We start from the raw sequence: 19462 nt of genomic DNA, 5'->3' as shown, positions 1-19462 counted from the left end.
TCTCTCGCGCTCTCTTCCCCCCCTCCCCCGTCAGCTCTCTCGCGCTCTCTTCCCCCCCCTCCCCCGTCAGCTCTCTCGCGCCCTCTTCCCCCCCCGTCAGCTCTCTCGCGCCCTCTTCCCCCCCTCCCCCGTCAGCTCTCTCGCGCTCTCTTCCCCCCCTCCCCCGTCAGCTCTCTCGCGCTCTCTTCCCCCTCTCTCCCGTCAGCTCTCTCGCGCTCTCTTCCCCCTCTCTCCCGTCAGCTCTCTCGCGCTCTCTTCCCCCCCCCCCATCAGCTCTCTCGCGCTCTCTTCCCCCTCTCTCCCGTCAGCTCTCTCGCGCTCTCTTCCCCCTCTCTCCCGTCAGCTCTCTCGCGCTCTCTTCCCCCCCCCCCCCCATCAGCTCTCTCGCGCTCTCTCCACCCCCCCCCGTCAGCTCTCTCGCGCTCTCTCCACCACCCCCCGTCAGCTCTCTCGCGCTCTCTCCACCACCCCCCCCGTCAGCTCTCTCGCACTCTCTCCACCCCCCCCCCGTCAGCTCTCTCGCGCTCTCTCCACCCCCCCCGTCAGCTCTCTCGCGCTCTCTCCACCCCCCCCGTCAGCTCTCTCGCGCCCTCTTCCCCCCCTCCCCCGTCAGCTCTCTCGCGCCCTCTTCCCCCCCCTCCCCCGTCAGCTCTCTCGCGCCCTCTTCCCCCCCTCCCCCGTCAGCTCTCTCGCGCTCTCCCCCCCCCCCGTCAGCTCTCTCGCGCTCTCTTCCCCCCCCCGTCAGCTCTCTCGCGCTCTCTTCCCCCCCCCGTCAGCTCTCTCGCGCTCTCTTCCCCCCCCGTCAGCTCTCTCGCGCTCTCTTCCCCCCCCCGTCAGCTCTCTCGCGCTCTCTTCCCCCCCCCATCAGCTCTCTCGCGCTCTCTTCCCCCCCCCCCCCATCAGCTCTCTCGCGCTCTCTCCCCCCCCCCCCCCCGTCAGCTCTCTCGCGCTCTCTTCTCCCCCCACCGTCAGCTCTCTCGCGCTCTCTTCCCCCCCCCCCCCCGTCAGCTCTCTCGCGCTCTCTTCTCCCCCCCCCGTCAGCTCTCTCGCGCTCTCTCTCCCCCCCCCCCCGTCAGCTCTCTCGCGCTCTCTTCCCCCCCCCCCCCCGTCAGCTCTCTCGCGCTCTCTCTCCCCCCCCCGTCAGCTCTCTCGCGCTCTCTCTCCCCCCCCCCCCGTCAGCTCTCTCGCGCTCTCTCTCCCCCCCCCCCGTCAGCTCTCTCGCGCTCTCTCTCCCCCCCCCGTCAGCTCTCTCGCGCTCTCTCTCCCCCCCCCCCGTCAGCTCTCTCGCGCTCTCTCCCCCCCCCCGTCAGCTCTCTCGCGCTCTCTCCCCCCCCCCCGTCAGCTCTCTCGCGCTCTCTCTCTTCCCCCCCCCCCCCCCCGTCAGCTCTCTCTCTTCCCCCCCCCCCCCCCCCGTCAGCTCTCTCGCGCTCTCTTCCCCCCCCCCCCCGTCAGCTCTCTCGCGCTCTCTCTCCCCCCCCCCCACGTCAGCTCTCTCGCGCTCTCTCTCCCCCCCCCCCCCGTCAGCTCTCTCGCGCTCTCTCCCCCCCCCCCGTCAGCTCTCTCGCGCTCTCTCTCCCCCCCCCCGTCAGCTCTCTCGCGCTCTCTCTCTTCCCCCCCCCCCCCCAGTCAGCTCTCTCGCGCTCTCTCTCTTCCCCCCCCCCCCCCCCCCCGTCAGCTCTCTCGCGCTCTCTCTCCCCCCCCCCCCCCCCCCCCCGTCAGCTCTCTCGCGCTCTCTCCCCCCCCTTTAGCTCTCTCTATCATGGGATTGCAGACCTCATTCTCTCTGTACTCAAAGGAATTACAGACTGCATCCTCTCTTTCTACTCAGGGAATTACAGACCCTCTTGCTGTATTTATGGAATTACCTTCTTTCTATTTATTGCCCATCCTTCGTCACTGAGAAGGCAGTGGGGCTCCTTCATGAATTGTTGCAGTCCAGTTTGTAGCAGTTTTGATATAACTGAGTGGCTTGCTAGGCCAGTTCAGAAGGCAGTTAAGAGTCAGTAACGAAACTGGAGTCATATATAGATCAGAATGCGCAAGGACAGCAGGCTTCCTTCCTGAAAGGACGCTGAATGAACCCGTTGGGTTTTTACGACAATCCAACAGCTTCCTGGTCACATTTACTGCTACTAGCTTTTTATTTCGATATTTTTAAAACTGAATTCAAATTCTCAAACTGCCATGGTGGCATTTGAACTCTCATTCTCTGGATTATTAGTCCAGGCCTCTGGATTACTGGTCCAATGACATAGCCCACTGCATTACCGTTCCCAGTGTGTTATATCCTCATGCTCTCTTGCTCCCTCTTCCCCCCCCTCCCAAGAGACACATCCCCTGTGAGAGCTCAGGGACTAACATCTATGCTTCTCCCTTGCTTACCTTGGTTTCTCTTGTTGCTTTTGTCATATTCAGATACATCTGTGCAACTTCCCGGTCAAATACTCTGACTCTGTCCCAGTCCAGAGTCATGGAATCCCCTGCACAATTACTGATCTGGGAGAAACAAAGAGATTAAGAGTGGAACAACCTTCATATTGTTGGTTTGCTCCTTGTAGAGCTGTTCATCACCCAGAAATGAATTACTTTCAATATTATGCACCATAACAGGGAAACACTACAATGATAAAACCAGCAACAACAGTAGCCCAAGCAGGGCATCAGTCAGTACATGAGTCAGTACACATTACACACTGGAGAGGAGGTTAAAATGTTGACATTTTCTTTTCAAATAATTATGGACAATCTGATGTCCCTTAGTTACCATATATGTAAATAGGTATCTAGGGTATTCTGCAGCTGGTGGGAACAATTGAGGTGGGTGAGGGATCATTGATGATTCCATGGTTGAATTATACTCGCAACACTCCAGTTAGAGATTCGGAGAGAGTCAAACTGCCAAACGCAGTAACAGAAAAACTACTGATATTTATAAAATCATAAGATGGTGAAACGCTTTAGAACTCCAAACTGTTTTAAATATGTTTTTCCTTCCAAGCATCAAACACTCTGTGCTATACATTCTCCCTCCTCCCTACATCTGCATTGCGTTAAAATCAAAACTAATCACACAATCTCCTACTCAAATTCCATCTTTCCCAGCCACTCCAAATTATGGAACTCTTTACCCCCTCCCCCAAATCGACATTTCCTCATACAATCCACAGGCATTTAAAACCTAAGCCTGGCATCACTTAATCACTACTTTCTGATTTTCCTCATTTTTTTCATCCTTTTCTGTCTTGGTCTTATCTTGTACCATGACACTTGCCCCTTCACTTATGGCTCTCAGTTTCAAAAAAAACTTTCAAATGTCACAGCTGGAAAGGAATACCAAATGGACACGACCATCAGCAGAGGATGCCAATTTAATCCAGAGCCACTTAGAACCAATATGGTTACAGTGTCTGAAGGCACAGGGTATGTGCTACAATGGGGTTAAAGAGCTGGCTCACTCCGTCTTGTACCCAACTCTCAGACTCCTTTTCCATTAAAGACCCTCACACAGAGTTCTCAGTCCCATTTAGTCACACTGAATTGTACATACATTGCCATGTAACTGGCTCTCTACGTCCTCTCAAATAGTCTCTCAACCAGGCAATGGTACATGCACATTTGAGGGAGAGGGAAACCAAAAAAGAGTGGCTTTGTTTTGAGCCCGGGTCCTAGCAATGCAAGATAATTCTGACAAGTCGCACCCATCAGTAATTGGACTGAAGGGGTTTTAAAACTCCACACCCATCTGCTAGCAGGACAGTGCTCTAACATACTGCACCCATCAGCCTGAAGAAGAATAATGAAAGAAGGAACTTGCATTCACATAGCGCTTTTCAAAACCTCAGGACATCCCAAAACACTTCATAGCCAATACTTTTTGAAGTGCAGTCACTGTGTAATGTAGGGAAACGTAGCAGCCAATTTGCACACAGAAAGGTTCCTTAAACAGCAATCAGATAATCTGTTTTAGTTATGTTGGTTGAGGGGTATTGACCAGGACACCGGGAGAAGAACTCCCCTGCTCTTCTTCGAAAAGTGCCATAGGATGGACGGGGACCTGGTTTAATGTCTCATCTGAAAGACGGCACCTCCGACAGTGCAGCACTCCCTCAGTACTGCACTGGAGTGTCAGCCTGGATTATGTGCTTAAGTCTCTGGAGTGTGGCTTGAACCAACAACCTTATGAGTCAGAGACGAGAGGTTTACCACTGAACCATGATTATAGAATGATATAGCACAGAAGGAGGCCATCCGGCCCATCGTGCCTGTGCCAGCTCTTTGGAAGAGCTATCCAATTAGTCCCGCACCTCTGCTCTTTCCCCATTGCCCTGCAAAGTTTTCCCCTTCAAGTATCCAATTCACTTTTGAAAGTTGCTATTGAATCTGCTTTCTCCATCCTTTCAGGCAGTGCATTTCAGATCATAACGACTCGCTGTGTAAAAAAATGTTTCCGCATTTCGCCTCTGGTTGTTTAGCCAATTACCGTAAATCTGTGTCCTCTGGTTACTGACCCTTCTGCCACTGGAAACAGTTTCACCTTATTTACTCTTATCAAAACCCTTCATGATTTTGAACACCTCTAACAAATCTCCTCTTAACCTCCTCTGCTCTAAGGAGAAAAAACTCCAGCCTCTCCAGGTAACCAAAGTCCCTCATCCCTGGTACCATTCTAGTAAATCTCTTCTGCACCCTCTCTAAGGCCTTGACATCCTTCCTAAAGTGTGGTGCCCAGAATTGGACACAATACTCCAGTGTTTTATAAAGGTTTAGCATAACTTCCTTGCTTTTGTACTCTTATGCCTCTATTTATAAAGCCTAGGATCCCATATGCTTTTTTTAAACAGCCTTATCAACTTGTCCTGCCACCTTCAAAGATTTGTGTATGTACATCCTCAGGGGTCTCTGTTTAAATTTGTACCTTTTAGCTTATGTTGCCTCCCCTCATTCTTCCTACCAAAATGTATCACTGCACACTTCTCTGCGTTAAACTTCATCTGCCATGTGTCTGCTCATTTCACCAGTCTATGTCCTCCTGAAGTCTGTTACGATCCTCCTCATTGTTGACACTTAACATACTACACTGACACCCAGCATACTACACCGACACCCAGCATACTACATCCATCAGCTAGCAGAAGGTTGGTGCTCCGATACACTGCATCCAACAGAAGGGTGTTCCAAGACACTGCACCCAGCAGCTAGCAGGACTGTGTACTAAACGCTGCACCCAGCAGCTAGCAGGACAGTGTACTAAACGCTGCACCCAGCAGCTAGCAGGACAGTGTACTAAACGCTGCACCCAGCAGCTAGCAGGACAGTGTACTAAACGCTGCACCCAACAGCTAGCAGGACAGTGTACTAAACGCTGCACCCAGCAGCTAGCAGGACAGTGTACTAAACGCTGCACCCAGCAGCTAGCAGGACAGTGTACTAAACGCTGCACCCAGCAGCTAGCAGGACAGTGTACTAAACGCTGCACCCAGCAGCTAGCAGGACAGTGTACTAAACGCTGCACCCAGCAGCTAGCAGAAGGACAGTGTACTAAACGCTGCACCCAGCAGCCAATGGAATGAAGGTGCTCTGATATGCTACACCAGCGGAAGGACGGTGCTCCGACTTGTTGCATACAGTGGCCAGCGGAAAGAGGCTGCTCCAATCAATTGCGCCCAGGAAACCATTAGAGAAAGGGGACCACCTCTAGCAGCTGGTGGAAGGAGGATGCTCCAACATGTCACACCCAGTCAGTTCCTAGTTCATTAACATTTAAAGGAGCAGGTAACAATGGGTCAGTACCATGAATGGTAAATAGCTAAAGATAAGTCCCAGCAATGAATATATCACACATATAGTCTTCCTGAGTGAATGGCGACATTTCTTAGTTTCCTGGAGATCTGTTTACTTGATTATTTTCAAATGCAAAAATTTCTAGATAAATAACTTCTTGAATGGCTTAAAGTTTATACCATTCATAGTATTAACCCTAGAGTTACCTTTTCTTTAAATACACCAGGATCACTCAAAGAGTTCAAGAAACTTCAACACAAACCTTTGCCTGCAGGACCCAGTAAGCCTCAGGCTTGAAAGACTGGATTTTATCGTGCCTCTCTACACAGAAGCCAAGAGTGGGTGTCTGGCAGGGTCCGAATGAAATGAGGGAACTGTCCAAATTCCCATATTTACCCTGGAAGTACTTGGTCTGAAACCTGGAAAAGAACACAGCAGTAGAAGCATGGATCACCGTACAGTGGGAAAAGATCGGTTTCTGACCTTGTATGGGCTTACTATTCTTCAAAGGGGAGCACATTCCACATACCAATATGGCACTTCACCAACAGGAGGCTCTGCACAAGCACCATCCTTAAGACTTATTTTTATGTAATTCATATCATGAGGTCTTCCACAAAAGCTTCCTTTCACACACAAAATAAAGGCTTCTCCCAAAGGAAAAGCTAATGAACATTGCGTGCATTATACACAATGGGCACTACTTCATGCCACCTTTCCAAATAGGACAGAGTGTGGCTGGAAGGTAAAGTGCACAGTCCATGGAGGATGCTTCCATTTAAAGATTGTGAACCCTACAATGGAAATGATCTATCTGAATAACTCAGTAATTCCTCCAGTTAGGGGAAATGGACTTTCAGAATAGACAAAACACCCAAGGGATGAAAATTCCATCTAATAATAGTAGACTAAAAGAGTGAAGTAGAATAAAAGTATAAAGTGAATGCCACATTATAATCTCATCTACTTTTAGCTAAAATGAGGAAATATGATGTCACCCCTCCCCTTACAAACTACCAAAAACACAAGAGACAGCCAATGTGTAGCCAAGTTATGAGGATTGCTCCAAGTGGGAGCTTCCAGGTAAATCTTCAAATTAACTTTTTTGAGTATAGTCAAGGAATAGAGTAAAAGAATGATACAGCACAGAAGGAGGTCATTCGGTCCATCGTGCCTGTGCAGGATCTTTGAAAGAGCTGTCTAATTAGTACCATTCCCTGCTCTTTCCCCATACCCCTGCACATTTTCCTCCTTCAAATATTTATCTAATTCCCTTTTGACAGTCATTATCATCATAACACACTGCGTAAAATTTATTTTCCCCATGTCATCTCTGGTTCTTTTGCCAATTAACTGAAATCTGTGTCCTCTGGTTACCGACCCTTCTGCCACTGGAAACAGTTTCTCCTTATTTACTCTATTAAAACTGTTCATGATTTTGAACACCTCTATCAAATCTCCTCTTAACCTCCTCTGTTCTAAAGAGAACAATCTCAGTTTCTCCAGTGTCTCCACATAACTGAAGTCTTTCACCCCTGGTACCATTCCAGTAAATCTCCTCTGGACCTTCTCTAAGGCCTTGACATCCTTCTTAAAGTGTGGTGTCCAGAACTGAACACAATACTCCAGCTGAGACCTAACTAGTGTTTTATAAAAGTTTAGCAACACTTCCTTGCTTTTGTACTCGATGCCTCTATTTATAAAGCCTAGGATCTCGTATGCTTTTTGTAAAACAGCCTTCTCAACTTGTCCTGCTGCCTTCAAAGATTTGTATGTACACCCTCCCAGGTCTCTCTGTTCCTGCACCCCCTTTAAAATTATACCATTTAGTTTATATTGCCTCTCCTCATTCTTTCTACCAAAATGAAGCACTTCACACTTCTCTGCATTAAATTTCATCTGCCATATAGCCGCCCATTCACCAGTTTATCCTCCTGGAGTAGGTTACTATCCTCCTCACTATTTACCACATTTCAGAGTTTCGCGTCATCTGCAAACTTAAAAATTATGCCCTGTACACCAAAGTCCAGGTCATTAATATACATCAAAAAGAGCAGTAGCCCCAACACCGACCCCTGGGGGACACCACTGCACACTACCCTCCAGTCTGAAAAACAACGCTCACCTTTCTGTCCCTTAGCCAATTACGTATCCACGCAGCCTCTGCCCCTTTAATCCCATGGGCTTCAATGTTGCTAACAAGTCTATACACAACATCGCTCTCCCCTTTTGAACAGGGGTGTAACATTTGCAATCCTCCAGTCCTCTGGCATCACTCCCATATCTAAGGAGGATTGGAAGATTGTGGCCAGAGTCTCCACAATTTCCACCCTTACTCCCCTCAGCAACCTAGGATGCATCCCATCTGTAGCGGGTGACTTTTCTACTTTGAGCATTGCTGACCTTTTAAGTACCTCCTTTTTATCTATTTTTATCCTATCCAATGTCTCTACTACCTCCTCTACTGTGACATTGGCAGCATCCACTTCTTTGTTGAAGACTGATGCGAAGTATTTATTTATTTTGCCTCCACTAAAAGATCTCCTTTTTGGTCCCTAATCGGCCCCACCCTTCCTTTGACTACACTTTTACTGTTTATATGTTTATAAAAGACTTTTGAATTCCCTTTTATGTTACCCGCTAATCTAGTCTCATACACTCTCCTTGCCTCTCTTATTTCCTTTTTCCGTTCTCCCCTGTACTTTCTATCTTCAGCTTGGTTCTCTACTGAATTATGAAACTGACATTTATAATCAGCTCCTTTTTCTGTTTCATTTTAATCTCTATATCTTTAGACATCCAGGGAGCTCTAGCTTTGGGTACCCTTCCTTTACCCCTCATGGGACTGTGTCTATTCCGTACCCAAACTATTCCTTTGAAGGCCTCCCAATGCTCATTTACTGTTTTACCTGCCAATCTTTGATTCCAGTCCACCTGGGCCAGATCCCTTTTCAACTCACTGAAATGAGCTGTCCTCCAGTTGAGTATTTTCACATTTGATTTTTCCTTGCCCTTTTCATAACTACACTAAACCTAATGATTTTGTAATCATTGTTTCCCAAATTCTCCCCAACTGAAACATGCTCCACCTGTCCCACTTCATTCCCCAGAACTAGATCATGCACTGCTTCCTTCCTCGTTGGTTGGAAACATACTGATCAAGAAAGTTCTCTTATAGTATACACCCAGCAGCGTACTAGCTCCTCTATTGTTTCTTAATTCTAACCAAACAGATTCTGTCTTTGAACCCTCAAGTACATCATCCCTTTCTAGTGCTGTAACAGTATCTTTGATCAATACTGCCACCCATCCCCCTGTTAATTGTATGATTTAAATTAATGAGTGTTAATTGTATTCAGGTGGTGGTTACCAATTGGCGACTCTCTTGTATTCTTTTTATAGGACAGCTTATCTAGGGTGTGGTGTATGTGTAAGGGGAATCTCTGAATAAAGGCTTGGAAGCAGCTAAAGACCAGGCTCGACTATTCTACCCTTCACCACATGGCTATCCAATTTTAACACCTCCCTCATCTCTCAATACATTGTAGCCAGGAATATTAAGTGCCCATTGCTCCCCTTGGCCAGATCTCTGTTATTGCCACTATAGCATAATGCCATGTGGCTACTTATGCCTGCAGCTCACCAACCTTATTTATCACACTCCATGCATTTACACACATGCACTCCAAACCCATCTAAGTCTGCCTCGAATTTCCCCCTTTGTCTGATCCCTCCTATTTCTGAACTACTATTTATTCTAATGCTGTTTGAGTCTCCCTTTCCTCTGTCCCCCTCTCCCTGCCAAATTAGTTTAAACGCTCCCCCACAGCACTAGTTAACCTTCCCACGAGGGCATTGGTCCCAGCCTTGTTGAGGAGCAACTAGTCAATCTTGTTCAGGTCCGTCCAGCCCCAGGAACCTGAAGCCCTCCCTCCTGCATCATTTCTTTAGCCACATGTTAACATATCTTATCTTACTGCTCCTATACTCGCCAGCACGTGGCACTGGGAGTAATCCAGAGATTACCACCCTTGAGTTCCTATATAAGAACATAAGAAATAGGAGCAGGAATAGGCCGTACAGCCCCTCGAGCCAGCACCACCATTCAATAAGATCATGGCTGATCTTCTACCTCAACTCCACTTTCCTGCTCTATCCCCATATCCCTTGGTTCCCTCAGTGTCCAAAAATCTATTGATCTCAATCTTGAATATACTCAACAACTGAGCATCCACAGCCCTCTAGGGTAGAGAATTCCAAAGATTCACAACCCTTTGAGTAAAGAATTTTTTCCTCATCTTGGTCTTAAATGGCCAACCTCTTATCTTGAGGCTATGACCCCTAGTTATAGACTCTCCAGCCAGGGGAAACCGCCTCTTAGCATCTACTCTATCAAACCCTCTCAGAATCTTATCTGTTTCAATGAGATTACCTCTCATTCTTCTAACCTCCAGAGAGTATAGGCCCATTTTACTCAACCTCTCCTCATAGGACAACCCTCTCATCCCAGGAATCAATCTAGTGAACCTTCATTGCACCGCCTCTAAAGCAAGTATATCCTTCCTTAGGTAAGGAGACCAAAACTGTACACAGTACTTCAGGTGAGGTCTCACCAGAGCCCTATATAATTGCAGCAAGACCGCCTTACTCTTATACTCCAACCCCCTTGCAATAAAGATAACATACCATTTGCCTTCCTAATTGCTTGCTGTACCTGCATGCTAACTTTCTGTGATTCATGTACAAGGACACCCAAATCTCTCTGACTACCAACATTTCTTAGTCTCTCACCTTTTAAAAAATATTCTGCTTTTCTATTCTTCCTACCAAAGTGGATAATTTCACATTTCCCCACATTATACTCCATCTGCCACCTTCTTGCCCACTCAACCTGTCTATATCCCTTTGCAGCCTCTTTGCATCCTCCTGCTCTTCAACTTCTTCCCTAGCTCCTGAAACACTGTCTGCAGGGCCTCAACCCTTTTCCTACCATGTCATTAGTTCCAACATGGACCATGACTTCTGGTTGTTCCCCTTCCCCCCGCAAAATGTTCTGCACCAGTTCAGTGATGTCCTTTACCCTGGCACCAGGGAGGCAACACACCATAAGCAAGCTGTTTCCTAAGAAAGATAATAAGATATTCAGTCACAAGTTTATAATGAGTTCAAATGAGATTATATAAGCTTGTGAAGTACCAGATTCAGATTCCTTACAGGCACCGAAAGCACTCTACTGGGACTGTTTCCTCAACTTTCTTCATAAGCCTTCCATTGATGATCTACCATCACCAACCCACCTTCCTTAAAGTCAGACTTCTTAAATTGCTGGCTGAATATGGCAGCTGATGTTTCTAGACACTGTACTTATAGACTCTTGCTGTACCTCGTAAAAGCACATCCCACTCGCAGGTCCAGCTCCTGACGTGCATCCACTGACAGTGCCTCGTTCCGATTAGGCTCTCCCAATTGGTTCATGGCATTGCTAATGTCAGTGTCCGTTATAGCACTGAACTTCGCACGATAAGTCACCCTCTCGTTCCCACGAGGAATGTTCATTACAGGTCGAATAGCATCAAGGACCTGAATGAACACAAAAACACACTACAGTACAATATTCTGAATGAAAAGTTTACATATTTTAGAAAAGTGAACCAAACTAAGCCTGTAATGGAAGTTTTTCCACAAACAAGAGAGAGAGTACATTCTGCACCATTGATCATCCTTCTCCTCGAGGGAGTCTTATTCCCAAATACCTGTTGATTGATGGAGATGTTCTAAAGTAGTCAGGTTAGTCTGCCCCACTGCAGATGGGAGCATGGCTTTTATTGATTCTGCTCACACTGCAGATCTTGTTTAGAAACTGAATGGGTCATACAATTCACGCTGCGATTCCAAGCCATATTGCTAAGAAAAAGGTACCAGATTTACGTTTAATTCCTGACATCCTCCTCCCATGAGGGTGTCTGTTGGTACCAGCTCCATGTAGTTAATGGGAAGTGACCTATCCACCACAGTGGGGGATTGAAGGCACTGAGTTGGTCTTACTAGGGTCATAGTTAGGGTAAGTCCCTTGAGATATTTTGTTTTACGCTGCGTTTGCAATATTCCTATGGTCAAGAAGCACCCAGTGCTGATCAGCACAGCAGCTTCTGCAATACCTTCTTGGGCAGCTCCAGGATCTTTGTGCTGGGGAGATCATATCTGGAGAATGCCCTATCCTGCTAGCTAACCCTCCTTAGAGCAATCAAGCTTAGCATGCCCTCATTTACAACATATTTGGTGCCAGTCAGTGCCAACATTGGCTCAATGCCAATTATACACCAGCATCTCCTCGATTTCATACGACATTGTCAAGTGCCGCCATTTCCTCAACATTAAATCAGAGCCAGTGTGTGTCCAGGACCATCCAAATGAGTCACTCAGGCTTTGTGCATGTCTATCACATTCTGAATAATGTGGGAAAAGAGGTGCAACCATTCTTTACAGGTGTGTTTGTGAACCTAATATAAACAAGTGGCAAGTTGCAGTGCCATGTTTTGGCGACAAGCACAATATTTGGAGCTTTTGGATGATATTGGTGCAGATATTCTGATCCAACTATGGAGACACTTAGTTTGTTTTGATGGAGGCAATATACTGCATGGCTGTCCAGGGACCATTTAGTTGGCCGACGGTGTTATCATACAAACTAAAATGGGTAAGTTTTCTTTCTTTTTTCCCCTTTTACTGGGCTGAGCTAACAGCGCTGTCTATTTGGTTTCTCTCATCCTGAAAAGCGAATCTTAGTATAGATACTTTTCTGGTGCTGATTGGAATTGTCTGGCTTTTGTGGCTAGATTGTTGAAGCCTTTAGGTCAGACATGATCCCTGGAACATAGTTCGACACTCCTGCACTTAAAAATTATAATTTGCATGCAAAGTCAAAATTACATAACTTCTAACGTTACATAACATCTATCATTGATTTTCAGGATTTTAATGAGAATTTACAAAGCCAAATGAGAGCAGTAATTGCTCTAAATTCTGCACTGGTGTGGACAGAATTCTAGCTGCTTACCTCTGAAGGATGGCACTAGATCCCAGCTTCAGAACAGGCAAAAGTAATGGAAGTACCTTACAGCACAGCTAGTAAAGCATCTCATAAACACCCTCTTCTAGAGTCACTTTGCTATCTTTCTCAATCTGCCCAGACGCTGGACCCTTGCGCCTAAACTATTCTTAATGACAAAGACTTTCCCTGTTGCAAGCAGATATTTGTAATGGGCCACCCTTGCCCAGTTCTCATCTTTGGATCCAAAATGAAAGCTGCTGTTTTGGGTACTGTGAAAAACAAATGTGTTATTGAGTCTGAGAATAAAAGACCTTACCTCAAAGCAGATGTTTTCCCCTTCCTTGTCACAGTCCAGCCACAGCACAATGTAGTCAATGCCTCGCCCTTCTACCTACTCGAAACAGACACACTTGTGAATGAATGTCATTAAATGCTCAAACTATTAACTTAATCAGAAAGATTAGATTTATGTTGTTGGACAAGCTAAGTACACAGACACACAAGATTAAGTGAATCTCACCCAAGAGTACAATGCTATAAAGTTTTCACCAAATGATAACACCAAACACTGCAGTGTATAACCCCTATCCTGCTGAATAAATAGCAACATACATTTAGACAGTGAGCAAACCTTACCCAACTAAATAAAAAGAACTGTATACAGTTCCACAGTAAGCAACCGGAACCCGCTGAAAATGAGCTGCATTTATGCATACTCCAATGGACTTGTCTATACTTGACCAAGTTGAATTTGGAGGTGGAATGTACAGTACCGGTAAGAATGTGACCACTTTGAATTGGGGACTGGTGTTTTTAGTACCTGTAAGAACTTCACCATGTTGAGTTTGGGGTTGGCTTCTTTCTTTTCTGTTGGTGCTTTGCTGAAAAGCTCTGCTGGATCAACTTTGTCCCAGTTGTTATATTTACCTGAAAAAAAATATAAGACATGGACTGGATTGCTTCACCCATAAAGATTATTTATACCAAGTGATCCCATTATCACGAGGCACCGAATGCAGGGATGAGAACACCAGAACAAGAAAAGCCATTCACTTCCTTGAGTCCTGTTCCAGAACTTGATCTGAGGATTTTCCACCTTAATAACTAATAAAAAGTTTAATATGGATCTGGACCAATGACAAAGCCACGCAACGCTCTTGGTCTACCACTAGCTGTCACCTGTGAGTGCCGTACGTATACTGCAATGGACAGGTCATGCTGTCAGTGCTGGTCAGTGGCTAAGAATAAGTCATGTGGAAACAAAAAATATCTCTTTACTGCAATTCCTATTCAACCCCAATCACGGATCTGCCGTTCTTAATCGTATCCTGTTCTTGGGTGTGTCATTGGCAAACAGTCTGGCCATTTAATGGGCTAGGCAATATAATTTAAAACAAATATTACAACAGTTTACATATTTGGCTAAGCCATTGGGCATTTTATTCATACAGCGACTGACCAGTGCAGCTTCACCACAACCCAGTAATGAAACAAATACCAACAGATCTGCACCAGTTCATTCCCCATTCTCTTTAGCATCAGCAGCAAACCTGATTTCTTAGATATGGAAAGCAATAGTTTGCATCTGGTAATATGAAGAGTGAACAAGGCCTGCAATCTTGATTCAAAACCTGGTAAGTTGCCAAAGTACATTTTTCACTGGCAAAGTGGAATTTGTTTTCATGCTGAATTGCATACAGCATTTAACAACTGAGCAGCACTCTAAAATAACAAGATGTTATATAAAATCATGCAACCAGGTTGAAAGGCTCCAGCTATCTAACTTTACATTAGAATTCTTGGATCAGGCACATGGATGAGCCAGCATATAGGGATGTCAACCCTCGAGGACGGTCACAGAATCATAGAAAGTTACGGCACAGAAGGAGGCCATTCGGCCCATCGTGTCCGTGCTAGCCAAATAGAGCTATCCAGTTTAATCCCACTTTCCAGCACTTGGTCCGTAGCCCTGTAGGTTACGGCACTTCAAGTGCACATTAAATGAGTGGAGGGTTTCGGCCTCTAACGCCCTTTCAGGCAATGAGTTCCAGACCCCCAACACCCTCTGGGTGAAAAAAATTCTCCTTAGCTCCCCTCTAATCCTTCTACTAATTACTTTAAATCTGTGCTACCTGGTCACTGATCCCTCTGGTAAGGGAAATAGGTCCTCCCTATCCACTCTATCTAGTCCTGTCATAATTTTATATACCTCAATTAAATCTCCCCTCAGCCTCCTTTATTCCAAAGAAAACAACCCCAGCCTTTCCAATCTTTTCTCATAGCTAAAATTCTCCAGCCTTGGCAGCATCCTCATAAATCTCCTCTGTACTCTCTCTCGTGCAATCACATGTTTCCTGTAATGTTGTGACCAGAACTGTACGCAGTACTCAAACTGTGGCCTAACCAATGTTTTATATAGTTCTAGCATAATCTCCCTGCTCTTATATTCTATGCCTCGGCTAATAAAGGAAAGTATCCCCCATGCCTTTTTAACCACCTTATCTACCTGTCCTGCTATCTGTGGACATGCATTCCAAGGTCCCTTTGTTCCTCTACACCTCTCAGTATCCTCCCATTTATTGTGTACTCCCTTGCCCTCCCCAAATGCATTACCTCACACTTCTCTGGACTGAATTCCATTTGCTACTTTTCTGCCCACCTGACCAGTACATTGATATCTTCCTACAGTCTGCAGCTTTCCTCCTTACTATCAACCACATGACTAATTTTTGTATCATCTGCAAACTTCTTGATCAAGCCCCCTACATTCAAGTCCAAATCATTAATATACACCACAAAAAGCAAGGGACCTAGTACCGAGCCTTGCGGAACCCCTCTGGAAACAGCCTTTCAGTCGCAAAAACACCCGTCAATCATTACCCTTTGCTTCCTGCCACTGAGCCAATTTTGGATCCAACTAGCCACTTTCCCTTGGAACCCATGGGCTTTTACTTTGTTGACCTGTCTGCCAGGTGGGATCTTGTCAAAAGCCTTGCTAAAGTCCATGTACACTACATCAAACGTGTTATCCTCATCGACCCTCCTTGTTACCTCCTCAAAAAATTCAATCAAGTTAGTCAGACACGACCTTCCCTTAACAAATCCATGCTGACTGTCCTTGATTAACCCATGTCTTTCTAAATGACGATTTATGCCTCAGAACTGATTCCAATAATTTGCCCACTACTGAGGTTAGACTGACTGGCCTATCTCTTTCTCCCTTGTACTGTCCTGGAGTCTCAAGGAATTAAAGATTAATCTCCTGGACACTGCTGTGAGCAACCCAGGAGAAAGATCACAGGGGCATTAAAAAAAATGTTTCTTTTTCATTTTCTTTGAGCACTTTCGTTTATTAGTTACAAAAATATTGGAGATGGGGAAAAAAGGCTGTGGGGTGGTTGGAGGCAGGAGGCCATGTGATGAAACCTCAAGGAACATGTCCAATCAAAGTTGACAACCCTAATGTTGATGGATTCACCCAATCCAAGACTTTAAAGTTAGTTTTCCTCTGCACAACTATGGTCAGTTGAGGCTACCCCCCCCCCCCTTCCCTGGCCTCATAAAACATACGACAAAGGCAGCAGGCACATAGGAACACCACCACCTGCACGTTCCCCTCAAAGTCATACACCATCCCGACTTGGAAATGTATCGCCATTCCTTCATCCTCACTGGGTCAAAATCCTGGCACTCCCTACCTAACAGCACGGTGGGAGAACCTTCACCATACGGACTGCAGCGGTTCAAGAAGGCGGCTCACCACCACCTTCTCAAGGGTAATTAGGGATGGGCAATAAATGCTGGCCTCGCCAGCGACGCCCACATCCCATGAACGAATTAAAAAAAACAGCATTTTATTATTTCACAATCACATCCTTAAAATCTAAGATTTTAAAAAAGCAGATTTTGAGGAATACTCATTCGAGGGGTACACCTGTAAGCAGACTCAGCTGTACCCAGTATCCTCAAAAATTAGACAACAATTCCCACCCTTCCCCAAATAGAAGAAAGTCACACCAGGATTAGCATTCACCTATGAAATCCAAGGTCATCACATGACCGCAGACTGATGTCACCTTGAATCGAACGCTCTGCCCCAGGAAAGTCCCAGTGTACTCGTGCACAGAGCAAACTCCGTTTAACCCTTTCCGGGAGTTCAAGTTACCTGAAAGGAAGGCAAATGAAAATCAAGTCAGTGTGCATCTCATTTCAGGGGACCTGCTGAGGCCACACACAGAGTTTACGCTGACTGTCTGCCAGTTTTACAAACTCCACATTCAAAATTCAAAAATTTTCAACACACTTGCAACACACTTCTTTTTATTATAAAGACAACTCCACTGAAAGGTGATGTGTAAGGGTGCATGTGCAGAGCTCTCACCTGGGCAGGAGGTTAAGAGTCACAACCAGGCAGAAACCAAGTAGCATAAATGGGGTCTAACCTGGCTGAAACTTGTACTGCACCAACCATTCTCAGAGCAGTAACTGCAATCTACAATCAAATTTCAGTCTGCTATATTAAATGGGATTAAATATCCCATGGCACTATTTGAAGAAAAGCAGGCCTTCTCTCAGTGTCCTGGCCAACACTGCTCACTCAACAAACACAACCAGAAACAGCTGAAGTGGCCATTCCCCTCACTGATGTTTGTGGGATGTTGCTGGCACAGAATGGCCACTATATCTGCCTACAAACCAGTTATCATACTCCAAGTGTAACTCACAGTGTGAAGCGTTTTGAGTCTTTTTGATGTCACAAAGTTCTATATAAATGCAAAGGTTTCTTTTTCTTCCTTTTTAATCCAAAAATAGTCTAGTTACAACACTAATAATTATTTCCAAAACTAAAATTCCACTGATTTGAAATTCTGAAATTGATACAGTGATTAACTTTAAGGATTCATCATTGTGGAAATTAAATTATGCCTTGCAGAATGGACACACACAGGGAATCAAGGTCTTATATAAATATTACAGTTTGGCTACAAACCACAATTTTCCAAAAAGTTTTGGACAGATTGGCTCAAGAACAATAGGGTTCTTCATCTAGCGATGGATAGACCCATTGGACGAGTCAGAAATATCAACAAGGAAGAAATCTCTCACTTGTTCAGAAGCAAAATGCTCTATTTTCCCATCACAATAGGTTTTTCAGTTTGCCAGGACAATTTAAATAAAACACCCATTCTGCGAAACTTTCCTTTTATGGATTAATATTTCTACAGCATCTAGAAAATAAATGATAAACATGGGATAAAATTAGAAATGCACAGCAGGTCAGTTAGTACCTGAAAGAGGAGACAGGGCAGCTGTTTGGGTGGAAACCCTGCACAAAAACTCAACTCATTTTGAAGTATGACAAAGGGTTCCCAACTGAAATATTAACCTAACGTTTCAAAGTGCCCTGCCTGGCCCCGCTGTGCGTTTCCAGCAGTTTCTGTTTGCATTTCAGGTTTCTAGCATTCCTAATTTTCCTACATTGGCACTGATTTTCTTCCCTCCCCTGAAGATGTTGCTGCAGTATGGCTGCATTAGCACCAGTCTCTCTCTGGTACCTTGTCCAAGCAGCCATTATCTGACAGCAGGGGACGTCACAGCTGAGCCTATTGCTGCCCTGGCCCAACATTCACCGAGTTGAACTTACTGCAATTGGCAGCAGGAAGCCGAGCTAATTTTCCATTCCCTAATTTAAGGGTGTGAATTGTGGTGCCCTTGCAACTGCTCCAATGAGATCCACTGACTGAGCAAAGAATGCAGATCAAACCTGGGACCTTCCTGGTCTGTATGGCTCAGCTACTCACTAGGAACACAAAATTACATAGAATTTATAAAATAGAAACAGGGCCAACTGGTCTATGCCGGTGTTTATGCTCCACACGAGCCTCCTCCCACTCTACTTTATCTGACCCTATCAACATATCCTTCTATTCCTTTCTCCCTCATGTACTTATCTAGCTTCCCCTTAAATGCATCTATGCTATTTGCCTCAACTACTCCATGTGGCAGCAAATTCCACATTCTTACCACTCTCTGGATAAAGAAGTTTCTCCTGAATTCCTTATTGGAGTTATTAATGACTCCCTTATATTTATGACCCCTAGTTTTGGGCTCCCCCTCAAGTGGAAACTTCTCTACGTCTACCTTATCAAACCACTTCATAATTTTAAAAGACCTCTATTAGGATACCCCTAAGCCTTCTCTTTTCCAGAGAAAAGAGCCCCAGCCTATTCAGTCTTTCCTGATAGGTTATAACCCCTCAGTTATGGTACCCAGAATGGAAATGGAAATATCAGATTGGAAATCCCGGATAATATATCCCCTCCTAGCCAAGGAGCACCGAGGTACCTGTGGGAAGTATTAATAACGTTCCTGAAAATTTCATGCCTTGCATCCCCATACGTGTGTGCTCCTGAACAACCTCAGCATCAGAAGGCATCCTGTGGTTTCTATGTAGCACAGCATTCTTTTCCCCCAGTTCACCTTTCCAAAAGGAATAGGATTTGAAAATTAATATAATATTTCACAGGACCAATTGTTGCTTGTTGCAGTCCCACTGGACAGAGGTATAAATCGCCATAACAAACTCAACTCTCATGAATTAGTCTGCACTTGAGGGAGCAACACTACCTT

At 45.5% G+C, this 19462-nt stretch overlaps 1 protein-coding gene across 1 annotated transcript in view; it reads right to left on the bottom strand.

Moving 5' to 3' along the window:
- top3b (DNA topoisomerase III beta) overlaps nucleotides 1-19462 on the bottom strand; it is an 82246-nt gene that overhangs the window by 49262 nt on the left and 13522 nt on the right. The window contains exons 2-7 of the mRNA XM_068005528.1: nucleotides 16866-16997; nucleotides 13653-13759; nucleotides 13149-13223; nucleotides 11165-11361; nucleotides 6044-6200; nucleotides 2383-2496 (exon numbers count right to left, since the gene is read on the bottom strand). Of these exons, the coding sequence (XP_067861629.1) occupies nucleotides 2383-2496; nucleotides 6044-6200; nucleotides 11165-11361; nucleotides 13149-13223; nucleotides 13653-13759; nucleotides 16866-16997 (782 nt within the window). The remainder of the gene's footprint in view (nucleotides 1-2382; nucleotides 2497-6043; nucleotides 6201-11164; nucleotides 11362-13148; nucleotides 13224-13652; nucleotides 13760-16865; nucleotides 16998-19462) is intronic.

The sequence above is a fragment of the Heptranchias perlo genome, chromosome 25, assembly GCF_035084215.1.
Source record: "Heptranchias perlo isolate sHepPer1 chromosome 25, sHepPer1.hap1, whole genome shotgun sequence".
Classification (NCBI taxonomy): domain Eukaryota; kingdom Metazoa; phylum Chordata; class Chondrichthyes; order Hexanchiformes; family Hexanchidae; genus Heptranchias; species Heptranchias perlo.
Note: the sequence above shows the minus strand (reverse complement) of the source record. Positions and strands in the feature narration are given on the sequence as shown.